Below are 19672 nucleotides of genomic sequence, written 5' to 3' on the forward strand. Positions count from 1 at the left end.
TCTGGGAGCAGGAAAAAGCGCTGCACTGAGGATTCATTCTTGGGATTACAAGGTTTTCAATTCTCCTTTCTAATAGAAAGAAACAGAAGCAGCCGGTCTGTGAAGGGATGCGAACCTCTGGGCCGCCGCACAACGCTCGGTGGCGGTGGTGCATGAATTATGAGATGTAAACATTGAGCACAAAAGGAGGAAGGGTCATTCTGAGGCTGCCACGAAGTCAGCATCAGGCCCTTCTGGGTGCCCTCGTGCCCCTCCCCTCCCCCAGGACTTTTATTTATTTTTTTTAAAGAAAAACAAAACCCCAATCGGCTCCTCAGTGCCCCTCGACGAAGCCTTTAGTTTTCGATCAAACGAATATCTAAATATTTTCCACGGCGCCTCTCAGGGAATGGAGGAGGGAGAGGTGGCTGAGTGTGAAGGGGGTGTCATAAAAGTCCTTTTGTAAAAATTCAGTGGTAAAAAGAGAGAAACAGCTGTAAAGAAAAATGCTGGGAGACCAAGCAGATGGGGCCCCGGATATTTAATGACGGGCAATTCCGTTTACAACCTGAGAAACAGATCAAAGGCGTTTCATTTCCGAATGAAGGGCAATGAGGAACCATAAAAGATCCAGCCAGACGATATGCTGGCCCCTCCCATCCTCCCACACCTCCTGGGAGCCAGAAGAGGGAGACTACCCCGGGAAGGTATAGGGAGGGACCCCGCGGTTCTGCACCTCCCACCTCCCTAGCCCCAGGCGGGTCCTCTCTGTCTAAATGTACACACCGGCCCGGCCTAGCCACCTGCCTGGGTTGCTGTCCATGGGGCTAAAACGGATGGGGGGGTCCGAACTTCCTGGGGCTCCCCTTAACGCAAAATTGACTAAGCTGGGAGACTGGGGGTTGGGCTGGAGGGACCTGAGTCCTAGACTGTGAAAGCTGAGGGTCTCCACGGGGTCAGAGGGAGAGTGCTCAGAAGCAGCCTCCTTCCCACTGAGACTCCCTACCCAGCTTCCTAAGTCTGAGAAACACTTGCATCCCTTAGTAAACAAGTCAGAATAATAACAATTGCAAATAGCAATAACAAATACAGCAATAGCACAGAAAACAAACCTCCAACCACCACACTCCAGGCCTTAAGGGTCTTCAGAGGTCTCTGCCCATATCCCAAGTCCTGGAACCCGTGCAGGTGGGTAGGAGGAGATCCCACCTGCTGGTGCAATAAGGTCCAAAGCCCCTCTGATTTTCTATCCCAAATTCAGGCACTGCCAAATTTGGCCTCCCAGCCTGGTTTCTAATACCAACACTCTCTCAGCCAGGCTGGACTGAAACATATTTAAAAAAAAAAAAAACTATCATATTGTAGTTATCATTGCCAGGAGAGCGTTCACTAGGTAACATCAGACCTCATCTGGGCACCCAGGCAAACCGGAATTTGGCCCTGGGCCCACAGACAAAAGGCCCTGGTAGGATCCACCCACGTCCCAACCCCAGTTCCCCAGCGTCAAACAGGGACTTTACTTGCTAAAGACCACTTAGCCAGGGCCTCCACGACCCACTCCAACCGACCAGGCCCCTCCCCCACTCCATACCTCCCGTTTTTCTCTACTCGCCCGCTCTCGGAAACCCGTCAAACCCGTTGGCGTTTCGGAAGTTTGGGAGGGCCGCTGGGCTGGCTGCCGGGCCTCTCTGCGGCTCTACACTGCACAAGGGATGCGGCCTAGGTGCCTGGAGCACCCCAAGAGAGAGGAAAGCCGCTGCAGGGCTGGGGATGGCTGATCCTTGGGACAGAGCGGAGATTTTCTCCTCTGCGCGTTGGAAGCCACCACCTGCCCATCCCACCGAGGCGCCGCACCCTCTACCCTAGCCGAGTCCAGTCGCTAGGGATGTAGGACAGGGTTTATCAGCGACTCCCAAGTCAGGTTTCACGAGAGCAGAAGCCCCCCCCCCCAGGAATACTAATATCAAGCGCATAACGACAAAAATAAAAGCAATCAAGGGCTCCGCGCGCAGGCGCGCGTTTCGAGCCACCTCCCCTGCGATCCTAGGTCGTTCAGCGGCTCCCCAGGCCGCCTTCTCCTGGCAGCTACAGGTTGCTAGCGTGACCTCTTGCTGCCCAGCCCCCGCGGCCGCCCCGGACGTGCCCTGCCTGCGCGAAATCATCCACCTTTTGTCGGCGGGGAGCGAGGGATGGAGCGAGGGAGGCCAACCGAAAGGCGGAGCCGAGGCGAGTCCCCAGCCGGCCCAGAGACCCGGCAGCCCGGCGGACGACAGGAAGGCCCCGACGCACAGCGGACAAGAGTACTCACCCGGCCGCTCCCCGCGCCCTCCCGGCTGCCGGCCCGCCCGCGGCCCCGCTCCGCAGCAGTGGAGCTCGCTCTTGTCCACTATTGTGTGTCCGGAAAACCAAACCGCAGCTGCGGGCGGAGGAGCCACCAGCCCTCTCGGAGGCCCAAACAAGACTTTTGGGGGGGGGTTGTTTTTGAAGCGCAAGTTTTCGTATTAATCTCATACTTTGGCAGTCTTTGTTAAACAGCTAGGCGCGTCACGAGGCTCTTGACCATTTTAATAATTTTTAGACGCCGTGACCTGCGGTTCACCCCTCTCCGGGCCCCCCCCCTCCTCCACGAGCAGGCAGTTACTATAATACGCTCGCGCGGTTCGCTTGGTCATATTGAATTTTGCGCAGGTCATTATTTGGGAGCAAAATGGCAGACCAGGAATTTGGTTCAGCTCATCCTCTCCAGCTAAACTTTTCCCCAGAACCCTCTTCTTCGCTTCACCCAATCCCCATCCTAAAAAAGTCCCATTCGGATAGGATTTTGCCGGCCCCGCCCCTGCTTTGATTTTCCATCATTCCTATATTTTTGTCAGTTCTGGTTGGGGCAAAAAGGGAGAGGGTGGGATTCCATGTGTGGGGGGGTCTTTTGCGGCCTAAGAAGGAGGCTGGCAGGGGGAGAAATGGAAATGCGTCCTCGCAGATCTGGCTCCCAGACAGCAGGCCAGAGAGAGAGCCCCTCTCCTTCACTCCTTCCCCCTAAATGGTCACACTGGCAAGGCCTCACTGCTCACTCTATCCCCCAAGTGCCAGAGATACCCCCATTTCTGCGGAAACTTTGGAGGCTCCAGGACCCCAGGAATGACCCCTCTGCTTCATCGGATGGGAAGTTTTGTGCACAACCCAGCATGTTTGGAGAAGATGGAGAAAACCTTGAGAGAGGGGCTAGACTGCGGTGGTCAAAACTGGGAACTTGGTTTTCAGAGATTTTAATCTTCATTTAAAAACAAAACAATATCCTTCTTCTCCCCCTCTCCACAAAAAAAAAAAAAAACAGTTCTCATCTGTACATTAACTTCTTTTCCTGCCCCATCATCACCACATGGAAGACAAGAGCTAATCAAAGAGGCATTAAATATACCCAGAGATCTTCTTTGCATTGGTCTCTCTAGAATTAGAAGTGGGTGGATTGCCTACAATGCAATTCTGCCTTTTTCCACCTTCCAAGGGACGAGCAGAGGCAGATGAGGCAACTTTCCTTCCGCCTAGTTCAAATCTGGAGATTCAGTGCTCAAGCTCAGAGGTGGTATCCCCTTGTATGGGAAAGTCTGGAGGGAGCACCACAGGGCACCCAGCTTGGTTTGGGATCACAGAGGCCTCTTCTTCCTTATCTTGAGACCCCTCCAGTCCAGGACCTTGGGCTGCTCCAGTCTTTCCCACACAGCCCTAAATTGAGTCCATGTGAATTTGGTAACATTCTGTCCTGGAATGGAGGAAAACGAGACCAAGGGGGAACGGAAGGAGATAGATTTTCCAGCTTAGGCTTTGGCCTCCACCTCTTCTGGAACCCAGGAATTCCTCCCTGGTCTGACTCCCCAGAGGAACTCACCTGAGGACTGAGTAAAAATGGGGACCAATTGGTTTGGTCAAAAACTGGGATCAAATCTGATTTGAAATTTGGCATTAAACCTTTGTCTCTTCTGGTCATATTTCAAAAACCATCTTTATGAAAACTCTCAGGTTATGTGTTTTCAGGCAGGACAAACACCCACAGTGCACCTCCTACATTAAATGCTTGGAAGAGAATATGATGACATCTCATAATGTAACAGTCATTTAAAGACCCAAAATAGGCATATGCCCTGGTGTTACAATTACAGAGTCTCTCTAAGCATTTTGCTTATGAGCTAAGATTAATGCATGGATTCAAGGTTCATTTCAGGTCGCTGTTTCAACTCGAGGTAAAAAGATCTCCATGAGGCCATTCAGTATTTTTCCTTTGCATTTCTCCTCCCACCTCCAAATAGGAAGCAAGGAGCTCTCAGGATGAATATAGAAGCGGAGGTTTGGGAGAGAATTAACTAGCTAACCTTCTTTCTTTCTTTTTGCTAACCTTCTTTCTTTCTGCTAACCTTCTTTCTTTCTTTTTGCTAACCTTCTTTCAATATCCAAGTTCTTAAACCCGAAGGATTTCAAGAGAGGGATGGAAGTTTAGGAAGTCTCCAGTCCTTGTGCAGGGCTGTAGACTCCAGCTGCCTGGACCCAGCTTGGGGGTTAGGGTTCCCTGAACAATAAGCCTGACTTTGGAATTGGGGGGGGGGCAGCTGTTTAGCCCCTTTAGGGCAAGAAGGGAGGGGCTGATGGTGAGAATCAGGCCTTTACCTTGGAAGCCTTCTCTGGGCCCAGCCAATGTCCTGCAGGACGTGTGGGTAATTGACGTTCTTAAACGTGTGCAGCTGGGTTTAGGTTTTAATGAAATTTTATATGGTGACTCAAAGATTATCTTCGGGAGAAAACATTGCATGGAGCCTTCACCACGCCCAGGAGCTCTCTTTTGTGCACCTCACCACCACCAGCAGCGCTGTTTTTGGAGAAGGGTTTCTTCCTCAGTTTCTCCTCCCTGAGATGTCTGCCTCTTCCCGTCCCTAGTTCTGCTCCAACTTCTCCCAGCCCTTAAGCCTTCCTTACCTCGCACATCCCTCGCTCTCTCTTCTCTCTCCACACACAAAGCCCCCTCTCCCTCTCCCACTCCCCCTCGACGCCACCCGCCTCCGCGGCCGGCTCACGCACGCTGTAAACTTTTGACCCTCCAACTTTGCGACCCCTCTGGCAATAACACTGGCCTCACCGCCCAGGGTCTCATTCTGCAGCGCCTGCAGCAAAAACGCAAGCACAAAACGCATCCCCTGCCCCTCCCCCTCACCAACATTCCCACTCCGGCTCTCAAGCCTGGGGAAGAGAAATCTTTGATTATTAAATAACTCCTTGGAAAAAGACTCCTACGCCACTTCCCGTATTTTCACCGGTCTCTTTCGCTGGAGTGCCTGGAAGGGCTTTTAAAGACTTGTCCTCCTCCATTCTTGTCCCCTTGAGTGGGACTGAGGTTACTGGGCGAGGGGACCTATGGGAGCAATAGAATGGGCTAAACTTGAAGAAGGGTATTTTGGGGTGAAGAGTGGGGAGAGTTTGGACCAGGGGTTCTTTGGGAGAGCGAAGCCCACTGTCTCCATGGGACTGGGGGAATGGGAGAGCGCAGAGCCCAGGCAGCTTGAGGCCGAGCGGGGCCCGGGACCACCTTGCGTGGCCACTCGCTGGCGCCTCGGAGGCCCCAGCCTGGCTGTGAACTTGGTCTAAGGCGGACTCTACTGGCAGCTCGAGGGCGTTACAGCCTCTGCCTTGGCCAGCGCGGCGACTGCACTGGCGACCCGCTGCGCTTTCGGTTTCCCTTCCGCCCAAATGTCGCTTCCCAGGCCCCCCACCTCTCACTGGGAAGGTTTCATTTCTCCTTCCCTAGGGGGCTTTGGGAGTCAAGAAACAGAAAAGAGCGAAGTAGAGAGAAGGGAACAAGACTGCAGAAGTCCGGTACATAGGGATTATCCTCCGTCATGCCTCCAAACCCTCAAGGGGAAAGGCCCCCATACCCTTGGACTTTTCCTCCACGTCTCCCCTAAATGTTTCTTCGGGACGTTACCCTCCCTTGCCCCTCTTCCATCTGATCTGAGTCCTATCTTGGCTAGGCAAGCAGGCCTGGGGCCTGTGAGGTACCTTTCCTCCCTAGACGCATTCATCCCTACCCCAAATAGCTCCAAGGTCAGGTATAGCCGCAACCAACACAGCCGCTGCTCTCTGAGGCCGCAGCCAGGGCAGGAGCTGCAGCACTCAGCCTGAATGCACTCGGAGAGCAAGGCCGGAGCACGGCCGGTTGGGCAGCCTGGGAGCTGTTTCCATAGGGCGGAAGCTAGAGGATGCTGCAGAGGGAGAATGAGAGAGAAAGAGGGAAAGCAGTTTCCTTTCCAGTAGGAAATTTACGGAGAGAAGAGACACTACAGAAGACGCCTAAACCATACAGAAAAGGTGCAAGGAGGAAAAGAAGGATTAAAACTTGGGAAGGAGGTGAGAGTCGGGGTCCACCGGGTCCTGAATTTCCCGAAGTCCAGTCCACTGCAGTTCTCGAATCCCCCACTTCTGCTTACAGCCCGCAATTCAGGTCTCAAGTGAATTCGACAAAAGGAAAAAACGAAAAATCCACTTAAACCTATCTTCACGCCCCCTCCCCTGGAGCGGCGGCGGTGCGGCCAGCGGCGCGTAATGTATGCGGCAGCGGCTCGGAGAGCCCCACGTAGGCCAACGCTCCGGCCCCGTCTGCTGACCTCTGCGTGATCCCGGACTCTATGAATTATTGATGAGATATGAGCGTTGATTTCCCCTTTCAGGATGCAAACTCCATTATATTGTTAAAATGGCGATTTAATCGTTGAGAATAGCTTTGGTGTGGGTGTTTTCCCCCAACTCATTTGAGCCTCCTTCCTTTTCATTTAACTCTCTTAATTAAATCCTTTAACAGATTTTAATCACTTTTTGGAGGGAGGGGTAGGAGGAAGAGGAAGGCCATAATACCATCACTATCGCCACCAACAAATGGGACACTAAAATAAAACAAACCCGAAAATTATCAAGAGCATCTACCTTTGTGAAGTTGGAAGGAACGTGGCTAGGGAGGTTAACCCCTCTAGAAAAGTCTTCTGGTAACACCCACCAGAGACAGATCATCAGAGGGCTGGGGAAACCCAACTCTGGCAGGCCGGAGTCGGCAGCGGCCTCCAGGAACTGGGTGGGCAGGTGTTTCATTCCACCCTGAGACTTGTGTGTGATGTCCACTGTGGAGAGGAAGTCACACCTACCCCTGCTGAGAAGTCCAGGGACTTCGAGCTTGGGGAAGGTCACAGGTTTCTTGTAGGGAGCGACTCTCCAATCTGGGCCCCAGGGGCCCTTATGGAGAAATGTCCATTCTCCTTAAGGGGTCCCTATTTCTCCCCTCCCCCCTTTCCAAACAGCTCAGTTTCCAGGCGGGTGTCTTGGTTAATTAATACGGATGGGTACCAGCACTGCAGTAATCGATATTTCCTGCTGTGGGCAGATCCTAACCTCCAAATCTGATTGCTCTGATACACTCCAAAAATGGGGTGAGGTAATGAGGGGATCCTTCCCAAAAAGAGGGAAGTGTGTTCTTGTAGCCCTGTTGTCCTAAGCTGGCCGGGTTGACCCCCAAGCTGGGGAGTCCATGCAGGCAGGAGCCTCTCCTTCTCTGCCTCAGAAGGGACAGAGTTTGGGGAATCATCCAGACCCCAGAGATAAAGAAACCAGGCGAGGAGAGGCACTTTCTCTTGGATCCCCGTATCCTGCCCCACCAGCCTGTAGTGAATAGGTTCTTGCAGCCAAGGAAGGGTTAAGTGTCCCCGCAGCAGTTACGGAGAGGAAGCTGATGAAATATGGGCACTCGGAACTCCAGGCCCGGCTGGCTTTCCTGTTTACACTTCTTTATACTTCCTCCCACCCCGCTGCCGTGGAGAAACAAAACATAACCAAATAAAACAAAACCAAAAAAAATCAAAATCAAATTGTCTACCAAGTGACGGTCAGGCTGGCCTTGGAAAGAAATGAGAAACTGCAGCCTAAATCTCCCTCTACCGCCTCCTCAGCCCTGCCCCAGGTTGAGGGTACACCCAGGATCAGCGTAAGAATTTGGCCAGAGGGTGTAGGGATAAGTAGAGGGGCATCCCTGATGTTGGGAGCAGAGTCCTCCAGAGCATAGAGCAGCTTTCTGGAGAGAGAAAGTCTCGGAGATGGTGGGAGGAGAGGGCTGGGATCTGGGGTACAGGAAAGAATGTGATTGCACCGTAGACCTCTTCACACCACTTATCCCCTCCCTCAATGCTTCCTTGTTGGGATTCAAGGAGAATAGTTGCCCTGAGAGAGTGGAAGAAGAAAGCCCAGCTGGGGCATCTTCCCTGGGATCTGCTTGGAGCGGCGGGAGGAGATCGTCCAAGGGTTTGTTTGGCCTCTCTGGTGCCTCCCTGGCGGAAACGGGCACCCCCGCCCTAGCTTCTCTTGGATATTCCGGGAAATCTGTCCAGATATGCCCAGCAGATGTCCCTGGGCCGTCCGGCCACACACTGTTTATCAAAGTTTGCAGAACTGACATGGCAGGAGGCAAAAAAAAGAAAGAAAGAACTTCAGGGACAGGCCTGGTGGTCTGAGATTTTGGGCCCCTGGGAAGGCTCTGAGAGGGAGGAGCATTAAAGCAAGGCCTGGGGCACAGTAGGAATGGGGTTCCTCTGGAGGTCCCAGATTGTGTCCTGCCCCTGTGACTTTCAGTCTGCCCCTCACTCCACTCCTTTTCCTCGTCCAGAGTGGATGTCTTTGAAAGGTTTATTAGTATCTTAAATGGTGGTTGGGGTCCACTGGGAGCTGACAGCAGTCTCCCAATGGATCCCCACCATTCACGAGTGAGGAGATGTGTCTTAAGAGTAGAGCTAGGACCCCAAGCTCTCTGCCCTCTCCTTATGCTCTCAGAGCCTGTGAAATGTTTCTGTAAAACAGATTTGAGCAGAGACTAGAAAGCAGCTGGAGGAGAGAGAGGCCAGGGAGAGAAACGAGGGACAGAGTCCGAATGCCCCTTAACGGCAAATAGGGGGAGTCCTCCCCTTTGTCCCAAAGGTCAGATGCCCCTCAAGATACTACACGTGCAATCCCAGGGATTATCTGTGGAAGCTGGTGAGCGGAATGGAAAGATGGCAGACTGGCGGGAGCAAGAGTAACGGGGATGGTCGACTCCATGGGTCTTAAAATTGGGACATCGACTCAATGAGGAAGAGGCCTCTGGCTTTTAGAAGAGTGACTTTTACTTAGAAAATAGCAGGCTCCTTCAGAATCAAATCCTGAAGTCCCTCTGGTTGGTGGTGCCACAAAACAAAGAACCTTTGAGATTCTGATGGGGAGAGAAGAGGAGAGGGAAAAGGAGCATCTTTCCAATTTTGTCTCCCAGCTCCTATGTTTCTTTTTTCCTCCCAACAGTCATCATCTATGTTCCTGAGCAATTTTTATTTATAAAGGGGTTGCCAGGGGTCTACCTAAATCCTAACTCCGCTAGGCAAGGGAAGAAGCTCTCCCCTTCCCTCCACTCCTAGCCAGAAATCAGGTTTTAGACTGGAGGGGATTGCCCCCTGTGTCCGCCCGGCACTCTGACCTTGGGACCCTATTTATAGCCAAGCCGAAGGGTCAGCTTGGAATCAACAGGCTTAAGTTGTGTGCACAAGCGCTGTGCTCCCCATCCTGGGAGACTCAGATAAGGCCATAGAGAACTGGAAGGGACCCTTTCATGGGATGTGAGCATCTGAAAGCCTGAAGGTGCCTTCAGTGCAAGGCAGACCACAGCAGTCTCCCTTCCCAGTGCGTTTTCTCAGCTCAGATGTATCCACATAAAAGTGCCCAGCGGCGCGCCCCACACACCCCTGACAAATGAATGTCATAAAGTTTCTTTCCTGGGGGTGGGGAGATGTCTGTCTGAAGATATCCAGCAGCGAAGTGGCCCCCCCCCACAAGGGGCCCTGCTCTCAGCAGCACACACCCCTCCTTCTTGCCACCCTAAATTTCCAAGATACTGAAGAAATAAGGCTCTCACGCGGCCCCCTTTTCTGCACACAGAGTCAAACATTCTTGCAAATAAAACCAGGTACCCCCGACGGATCACTAGAACCTTGTTCAACTGAGTCACCGCACTTCAAACACCCAGCTTCTCAGAACTGGGTACGGAAAAAAGGTGAAATTCCTCCCTCTCCGCATCTACTATCACCCCATAGCCCTGCCAGAAGCAAGATTTCCTTTCCCTAGCCCCAAGCCCCAAACTGCAAAGGGAGAAAGCGAAAGCTGGAAGCGACTTACTTCGGGGAGTGCTGGGCCTGGCTGCTGCCGCCTCTCGGGCTGCTGTAGGCAGGGAGAGCGCTCACCTACCTCTGCCCCCTTCCCCACCACAGCTAGCAGTTAAAGTGTCACTTAACATTCTGGAGAATGTGAAATATACCGCACGGTGTCAACTCCCCAAAACCATAAAACTAACTTTATGGACCTCACGTGACTTTCTCGAGCCAGTGAGGGGTATCTGTCTGACTTCTCGGCGATTTTTACGATCTAACTTCGAGATAAAACCCCTATCCATTTGACATCTAAATGTCATAGCGACTTTTGGGATAGTTTGCTATCGACAAAGGGGGACAAAGTCAAGGGGTGAGGGGGAAGGAGGGCCCAGTGGAGCCTCCACAACCCTCCACGGCCTCCTGACCAGCTCCCCCTCCCCCCAGGTCCTGTAAGAAGTTGGGCCAAGCTGGAGGGGATTGACCACCGGGTAAGTGTCCAGACTTGACTCTTGTGCTCAGGGTGGAGGCTGACTTGGACAGAGAAGGACTGGGCCGTCATCCTGGGCCAGTCCAACTGGAGTGGGGACCAAGGGTCTTCCAGGAGGGACCCAACTCCTAATCAAGAGGGAAGGTCAGTTGGGCCTCTGGAAAGAGGGAGCCCTTGAGAAATGTCGAAAAGTCTGAGGATGAGAGAAAGCCTTTGAAATCAAGCAGATTTTGTTGTTCTTGTTTTGCCTTAGTGGATGGCAGAGCTGAGGGGGGTGGATTTGGAGCAGGGAACAGGGGGGCTGGGCAGGCCTCTACCACTCCCAAAAGGCCAGGAGCCTCCTGCTCAGGGCTTAGGCCCAAACTACTTCCCCTAAAGAGGTTTCCAGAGGCTTTCCTTGTCGGCTGGTGGAAGGCCCAGATGGGGCCCAGAGGCAGCCTCTCCTCTGCCCCAGCCCCAGGTGGGGTTTCTCCCAGACCTGGAAACCTGTCCCCTGGCCCAAGCACTGCTGACCAAGACAGGGACTTAGGTGGCTGAGAGGGGCTGCTGGTGAGCACCCTGCTTTCCCTTCCCTACACTCCAGATCTACCGAGAATGGTCCAGGGTGTGCCTGGCAATGGCAGAGGCAGGCAGGCCCCCAGAGAAAAGACGAGTGGAAGGGCAGTAGAGTGGGGGAAACATTTATTTGACTTCAGGGAAAGCTACAAACAAATACCAAAAGCGAATCACTGAGACAGGCCCGGCAAAGACAGATTTCACACATAGCACAGCATCCACTCACTCTCTACAAATGGTCTTGGAAGCGAAATGGGTAGGGGGGAGGGGATGGGTCTGACCCAGTCTATCCCCCTATTTACAAGCTTTGGGCCCTGTAAGCCAGACCCGTAGATACACAGAAACACACAAGACATTTTACACTGAGGGTTATTTTTGTTTCCGTTCACTCCCAGATGAGGCCTGGTGGGGCCTACTCAGGCAGCAGGAACTTAAATGTTGCTATTTTCCTTTTCTTTTCTCAGCATCACCCTTTTGGTCCTCCCTGACCCCTTCCCACTCCAGGACCAAGCCACTGTGAGACTTGGGCCTGGGAAGTGGGGAGAGAGGAGGAAGAGGAGGGAGAAAAGACACACAACCATCACACAATCATGGACTCCATCTACTCCGAGGCCAGCTCAGCTGGGCCCGGCATTGCGGCACTACCCCGCCTCGACTGCTTCCCCTTTGAGAAGTTTCCAGCTGAAACTCAAAATACAGCCACCATTCCTTTATAAATAAGTTAGAACACAGATGGGGAGGGGAAAGTTCACATTAAACATGCGAGTTCTTTTTTCCTGGGGGAAGGAGTGCAACCACAGACACGAACATTGAGAAACACTGGCGCATTTGGGGTGAGCGGGGAGGTGTAAGGAGCATGGAGGGAAAATAATTATTATTATCATTATTATTAACAATAATAACAAGATTAACCAGTCCAGGAGAGAGGGAGACACAGGAAGACCTAAGACCAAACGAAAACTCGTAACGCAGAGCTGGGGCAGCAGGCTCCTTGGAACCGGTCCCCAGCCAGCGGCAGCAGCGCGGGGAAGCTCGAGGGGCCGGGGCGGGGGCAGCGCGACTCTTCGGCCGCCCGGGGGCTCCTCAGGGCTGGAAGGCGCTGCCGGCCGTCGCTAGGCTCATACTTTTCAGTTTGTTGTCTTTCTTCCACTTCATGCGTCGGTTCTGGAACCAAATCTTAATCTGGCGCTCGGACAGGCAGAGCGCGTGGGCGATCTCGATACGCCGCCGCCGGGTCAGGTAGCGATTGAAGTGGAACTCTTTCTCCAGCTCCAGGGTCTGGTAGCGGGTGTACGCAGTCCGGGCCCTTTTCCCGTCCGGCCCGGTCATATCTAGAGCAGACAGAGTAGAGCCGCGAGGCAATGTTATTCCGGTTAAGGGAGGGGACACTGGGTGGGAGGGGGGCGGGGAGCAGGACCCAGGAGTCCGGGGCACCCAGATCACTGCAGCTCCAATCCTCCCCAGCCCAGATGCCCCGCATCCAGACTCGCTTTCTGCACCCCCTTCTCTTGCAGCCCCCACTTCTGCCAGCAGCGGAGGCGCCCGGCTTTGTCTCTTGCTCCCTCCCTGTGCCTCACCCTTCACTGGGCTTAGGCGGCCGCTCACCGCCCCGGGAGGGTGGCGAGCGGCTGCACTTCTGCCCTGGAACGCTCGTTTGCCTGTTCACCCCTCCGTTGTTAGCGGCACTCTCAAAATTTTGGGGATAAGGAGGACCCTTCCCCAAATGACATAAATCCCATCTTTCAGCCTAAAGCTAGTACGGCTGGGCGAATAAAATCCAAGCCGAAGCTGGAACAAATTAGTAAAAATACACCATTCTTGCAGCTAAAGACCTCCTCTGGCTCTCTCCTCGGAGCTGTGAGGACCCACGTAAGGACCTCTCCCCTCTGGAAAAAACAAATCTGTATTTGAGGAAAAGCCAAGCTGTCCTCACCTCCCCCTCTCCAAAGGCAGGGAAGGAAAGCCGAGAAGACAAAAAAAGAGAGAGCGAGAATTACCATGGCTGATGTGAAGCTTCCTCATCCAAGGGAATATCTGCGGAGTCTGCCCCTCGGGCGCGGCTGTGGCGGGGGCCATGGGCTCCGGCTGTGCCCGAGCTAAGCTCGGGCTGCTTAGCTGGCTCGCCGCTTCCTCAGGCTCCGAGGACGCGCTGGCCTCGTCTATTTCGGTGAAATTGGCGCTGGAGCTGGCCGGGGTCGCCTGGTCGGACGGGGACGAAGCAGAGGGCTTGGCGCCGTGGCTGTCGCCGTTGGAGCAGGGCAGGGACTCGGGCGAGGACAGGGAACAGCTCGACGCCGCTTGCCTGAAGCGGGGCTCCTGGGCGGGCGAAGGGAAGGCGCGCGAGCTCTCGCCCACCGCCCCAAAGTGGCTGGAGGAGGCCGAGGAGCGGTTGACGCTGAGGTCCATCCCATTGTAATTGTAGCCGTAAGAGCCGGTGTGCATGGCAGCGGGATCCCTGTAAGAGCCGCTCAGAGAGCTGCCACTGCCATAATTTAGCAACTGATAGTCCGGGCCATTTGGATAACGCCCCGAGAAGGAGTTTACAAAGTACGAGCTCATTTGGGTGATTTTGGAGGGCTTGATTTGTGGATCGTGGTCGTTATAACCCTGTGCTTCACGATTTATGATGTATTAATGAATTATAGCGATGCACTGTACTTCGTTTTGCTATGTATGCGGCCAAATATGGGGGGGGGGGCCTGGAAGGGGGATGGGGGGGCGTTAGGGAATCACGTGCTTTTGTTGACCAGTCGTAAATTCTCGCTGATGACCTCAAGAGGTAATTCATGCTCTATGGTTACAAATAATGACGATCTGAGAATCGTTAGGGCCGATTCAATGCGAGCCTCCGAGAGAGGCAGAAAGAGAAGGGGGAGAAACCAGGAGAAGGCTGGCAGTGGCCTCTGAGCAGAGCGCGCCACCTCCCGGCGATCGGCGGGAGCGCGGGCCGCAAACCACCATGGCGGCGGAGGCCGCCTCCCTCCTGGCTCCCTGCAATCGCCTAGAGAAAGAAACCCCTGGCCGAGGTTGACCCGCAGGGTTGAGCGTTTTAGAGAAGGTCCCCGGCTGAAACTTTTACTCAAATTCTTGGGGATGGGGGTTGGTCTTTCTATTTGGTGTCCTTCCTCCTGTTCTTATTATTAAAAAAACGAAAAACAACACCACTCTGGATGAGATCATCAAAGACTGAGTAGCTTTTCCCTTACTCGGACGTTCCGAGTCTCCAAGTTGGGGGGTGAAAGCTGGTAGTGGTGGGCAACAGGACTGGAAGGTGTGTGTGAAAACCAATTATTGCAACGGGTTGTCCGCGCGAGCTCGGGCCTGCGCGCTTCCTGGAGGGGCTGCGGTGGCCATCCCCAGAGCCCAAGCCGAGCCGGAGTGACTGGACCAGAGGCTCCGAAGGAGCATTCACCTCCTCTGGGCCCTTTGGAAGTTTGGAATCCTCTTCCTGACCTCCCTGTCCTTAGCCCAGGCCCTCGGAGTGACAGAGCAGGACAGGGACCCAGGAGGTCGAGCGCCGAGGGGTGCTAAGTGGACTAGTGAAGGAAGACGGAGGTGGCAACGGCGGCGACAGCTGGGATTTAGGGAAAACCACGTGTCTGAGAGTTTGGGGTCAAGGCGGGCCCCTTCACCTCCTGGCCAGATGCCTGCTCTTGCTGTCGGAGGCCTCACTCGAGGCCCCTTGCTCGGTGACTGGGCAGTTTCAGAGTTTGCCAGGCGTCCCACCGCCTTCGCCGGAAGGGGTTCCGAGGACAGGCGGCGCCTTGCTGAGCACATTGGGCGGCCAGAGACCGCCACAGCTGGGCCCCTTCTGCTGGGGCCGCTATTTTCTTTAAAAATAAAAAAAAAGGAGAGAAAGGGAGGAGGAAGAAAGGAAAACAGTATCGGCTGCTCGCTGCTTGGGTGAGGGTGAGGATCGGGGTGGGAGAAAAGGGGCAGTTTGGATTGAGGGGATGAGACCAACGCCCCCATCACCTGGCCCCCTGCCTTTAGGCCTAGGCAGGACAAGGGAAAACCGTGCCCTCCGCTCCACGCCAGCCGGCGGCTTTAGATTTCCCTACTTGTCGCTGAGCTCCTACTTGGGGCGCCTGGAGCCTTCACCTGAGGGCCCGGGGATACACGGTGGCTCTGACTCAGTCTGCAGAGCCACAGGCCGGGAGCCGAGGGCCAAGGCCTCCGGAGGCCAGGCCATGTGGGCGGGCCAAAGACCAGGGGCCTCCGCAAGCGTGAATGAGGATAGAAAAGCGCTGCAGAGGCGCAGAGACCCACCGACTCGGTTTCTGCAGGAGCTCGGGGTACAGGACCTCAGTGGCGTCCCTCGTGCTGCGGGCAAACGAGGAAAAGCTAGAGAATACGAGGGAAACGGCCTCCGTCGTCCCCCAAGTCTGCACCGGGAGAGGCCGTTCCTAGCCTGCGCACCGCCGAGGCGCGGCGATGGGGCCGGAGCGGGACCGCTCCTGCCTTTATCTCAGCTGTAACTTCCGAGTCTTGTCCAGCCGGCCCGCTAGGGAGGCCTAGGGGCTGACCAGGGCTCCCGCCTTTGCTACGGAGTTTCCGGCACAGGGCAGATAGGGTGGCTGGGCGGGGGGGAGGAGGGAGAAAAAAGTGGCAGGGGAGGAGCGGAGATGACTGAACGGCGAGTTTTCATGTCTTTATTATTATTATTATCATTATTAATAATATTAATATTATTACCGAAGTATTTCACGTCCAGAGCTAAGACAAGACTACAAACACAACACATAGAAAATTAATAAAATAGAACTTTGTTTTCTTCTGAGGCTCCTCTTCTTACTTCTAGGTAGTATGTGCTCCTTCCAGTGGCTTTGGGGAGGGGGTGGGAGAAACAACAGGTCTGGGGTCAGGGAGTCTTCGAGGCCCCGCTGAGGGGACAGCGAATCTACCATTGAACCGTGCACGGGGGACATAGACGACATGAGGAGACGCGACATGGACAAGAGCATTTTGCTCTGCTTCCAGGAAACATCAAGTGAATCAGGTCCTTGGTTCTCACGAGGGGTGCCAGATTCGGCCGCGGCGGTCTCCGCGGGGAGGCAGGGGGCGCCGGGTGCGGGGTGTGCTGGGGAAGCGCGACCTCCGAGCGCCTGGGCGGGACTTCTGTGGGCGGGGGCGTCCGGGAGAGCTCTGGGCCCGCCGGTTGTGGCGCGGGGAAGCAAACCCCCGGGCTCCCCCGCCTGCAGAGCGTCCTCGGGACTCTCCGACGCCGTGGGCTCCCTAAGTGCCTCTCCCTTCGCGTCACCCCTCCATATCCAGTGCCTTCACTCGGCGGGTTTTTCTTCTTCCTCCTCGGCACTGAGCTGAGACGCGCTGAGCAGTTTGCTCTCCTTTTTCCACTTCATGCGCCGATTCTGGAACCAGATCTTAATCTGCCTCTCTGTCAGGCACAGGGCGTGCGCGATCTCGATGCGCCGCCGCCGCGTCAGGTAGCGATTGTAGTGAAATTCCTTCTCCAGCTCCAGCGTCTGGTACCGCGTGTAGGTCTGGCGGCCTCGCCGGCCGCTGGGCCCAAAGGAGGAACCTGTTACGCAAAGAGGAGATGCTGAGGCCTGGGATCACCGGGCCGGAACCCCCTCCCGCATGGACCCTCAAACGTGGACTCCAGCCTGTCCCGGCATGCCCTCCACGCTCCTGGTCCCTGCCCCCTCCCCCAATCCTCCAGCGCCTCCTCCAGGTTCCCTGGGGGTGTCCCAGGCCTACGCCCTCCCTGTCTAGACTTTCGGTGGAGGAGCGGTTTGAACTCCCACCTGAGCCTAGGGGGAGGGGCTGGGAAGACGCTGGCCAGGTGTGTGTCTTCCTAGCCCCATCTTTCCTTTCCTTCCCTTTCCATCTGTCTAGCTCTCCCCCGCCCGCGCTGTGATAGATTCCGGCCCTTAATCCGTAATGACGTGGATCGATCCATAGGCAGCATTAACGGCTCCTCACTTTGGTGTCGCGCTAATGGACATCAATTTGGGACTTAAGGCGAACAAATAATCCAACCTGAAACCCAGGCGCCTGTTTCCCCCTCTCTCCCCCACCGCCCGCTCTCGTCCTTCCTCCTCTTCTCCCTCCTTCCTCTAGTTACCCCCCTCTCCTGGTGCCTCATCTTTCCCCAGCCTCCCACCCCCAGGGAAACAGTCTGGGACAGACTCCACTCTCCCTTGCCGGCGTCACGCCGCCCCCCCTCCCATGACGCACTCCGTTTCTAATGGAGCGGTCCTTGGGTGGGGGACTCGACTAGGGTCTGGGGGCGCAAAGGAAAGCAAATCCAATGGCTGTGGCCCGGGCCCCCTTTGCTGACCCGGCATCCCCGTTCTGGCCTGGCGCTCTGGGAGAGCCCACTGCTCCTCCTGGCTCTGAGTCCAGCTGGGACTTTGCAAACTTTTTAACTCCTGAGGGGCGAGAAGACAGAGTGCAAAACCCAGTGCAGGCGCCCACCTTCCCCTATCCTAACTGAGATGCCCACCGGCAGCCTGTGGGGAAGTGAAAGGGACCTGGCTAGTACTGTCCCGGGGGTGAGGGCCCGCGGGTCCGGGCGGCGGCGGGCAGTCTCACTCACTATTGCACGAATTCATCCGCTGCATCCAGGGGTAGACCGGAGCGGAGCACTTCTGCTCCTCTGTCTCGCCGAACACGCTCTTGTCCTGCGCGCAGTCCGACTTCCGCGGCTCAGGGTGGAACGGGGGCTGCTCGTCGGCGCCCGAGAGCGCGCAGGCCGACTCCTTCTCGCGGTAGAAGGCCGGCGCCGGCCCGTAGTCGCAGGGCGCCGCGCGGCCATAGCCGCCTCCGGCCGGCGGGTAGTAGGAGGAAGCCGCAAAGCCCTTGTCCTGGCCCGGCCCCGGCCCATAGGGCGTGGGGTAGTGCCTCAGCGGATCTGCATAGCCAGACGAGTAGAGCGGTAGCTGGCCCAGGAAGGACTCCTGCCCGCTGGCCAGAGTGACTGGGAAGGTGGAGTTCACGAAATAGGAACTCATTGGGAGGGGAGGCGCGCGCGGCCGCTGCTGCTCCGCCGGGTTTATGATTTGTTGTGTTTTATAGTCCGAGCGCCGCGCCTATTAGTAGTATATCCGAGATTGGGTTTTAGCTGAGGGGGGATGGCGAGGTGCCAGTGAGGGCCAGAAGGAAATACAACCATCTGATCCAACACTGACCAATGGCAGAGGCAGGAATTGTCAAATAGCACCCAGGAGGAGCGCAGCCAGCACGAGGGACCCGCGCACAAACCTATCAACCTTTTTTTCTTCCTTCTTCTCCTTCTCTTTTCTCTCTCTCTCCCTCAACAACACAACGCGTCCTGTTCCACCTACGTAGGATGTGCGAAAGAGGCGTCTGTGCGTTTGAGGGAGGAGGAAGCATTTGGATCGAGACCACCCCATCCCCCAGTGATTAAATAAATATATGCCCCCCCACACACACACACACGCAGGATAGGAAAAAGTTCATTGTGTTTTCAGAAAAGTTAACCCCTGCGTTGCTTGGGGCCGTTCCCTCCAAGTAGGATTGGGTAAATGTCCCCAGTCTCCTCCAGAGCGAGATACAGGTTTGTTTCTAGGGTTTAGTGTTGGTAAAAGGCAGAAGAGTTCTCCGCTGTCTAATTAGCATCGCTTTCGGAAAGAGAGAGAAGAAGAAATACGCTCCGTTTCAGGTTTTGGAAATCTTGTCCCCTCCCCCCCCCCCCCGCCTTGTTTATCAGATCTGCTCTCTCTTCTCCAAGCCCAGATTTATTATCATTCCTGCTTCCATAACTCTTATGATTTGAGGGAGACAGGCCAGAGCCCCCTGCCCAGAAGACTGGGAAATGGAAGGAGGGTCTGAGCCCAAGCTGCCCTCTCTGGGTCTGCTGCAAGACTAGGAGCCTTTTGGATGCCTTCAAATGGGGCTGTCGCTGCCCAAGACATCCCGCTGCTGTCATCAGGGGCAAGGGTACTGGGGAAAGGGACTAGGCATTCTCCCCACTTGGGGCTATGGAGAGGAGGAGTGAGATGCCTTTATTTATTTGATCTCTATCCTGCCTTCTACCCTCACTCCACCCCTCACTCCTTACCCCAAATGACATGGGAATATTCTGGGCTACAGAGTCTTAGGAATCAAGACTGTCCCCACAAGTCTGGGTACAGGAAAGAAATTGCTGCTCCTTCAATTCCAGGTCTTCAAATCCTCCCAATATCTCAGGCAATCAGACACCACTGGGAGGAAAGTAGCCCTCACCCCTTTTCCAGGTCTCTCTAGAAGCTGGAAGTTCTTTTTAAAATCAATTCTTTCCTAAGACTTAGTTTTGGTTTAGTTTTATAAGGAGGGAGGAGTCATATTTCTCCCGGGGGACTCGGCAGGCAGCCACCAACTATCAGCCTGAATCCCCTCTCCAGACATTTACAATCCTTCTGTCTGCCTCTCAGCATCTCTACAATTCCCTCCCACACCCTGTTTGTATCACCAAGTTTGTATCACCAGATTTGCTGCT

At 54.9% G+C, this 19672-nt stretch overlaps 2 protein-coding genes across 2 annotated transcripts; both read right to left on the reverse strand.

The window, feature by feature from the left end:
- Positions 1-12294: 12294 nt before the first annotated feature.
- Positions 12295-13793, reverse strand: HOXB5 (homeobox B5). Its single transcript, XM_003414664.3, has 2 exons — positions 13209-13793; positions 12295-12542 (listed from the first exon to the last, which is right to left on the reverse strand). Exons 1-2 carry the CDS (start codon positions 13768-13770, stop codon positions 12295-12297), a joined length of 810 nt encoding a protein of 269 aa, XP_003414712.1. The 5' UTR covers positions 13771-13793.
- Positions 13794-15938: 2145 nt separating this feature from the next.
- HOXB6 (homeobox B6) lies at positions 15939-18610 on the reverse strand. Its single transcript, XM_003414663.4, has 2 exons — positions 17771-18610; positions 15939-16750 (listed from the first exon to the last, which is right to left on the reverse strand). The coding sequence occupies exons 1-2, from the start codon at positions 18183-18185 to the stop codon at positions 16491-16493; spliced, it is 675 nt and encodes a 224-aa protein (XP_003414711.1). The 5' UTR covers positions 18186-18610; the 3' UTR covers positions 15939-16490.
- Positions 18611-19672: the final 1062 nt, after the last annotated feature.

Source organism: Loxodonta africana, chromosome 18, assembly GCF_030014295.1.
Source record: "Loxodonta africana isolate mLoxAfr1 chromosome 18, mLoxAfr1.hap2, whole genome shotgun sequence".
Lineage (NCBI taxonomy): Eukaryota > Metazoa > Chordata > Mammalia > Proboscidea > Elephantidae > Loxodonta > Loxodonta africana.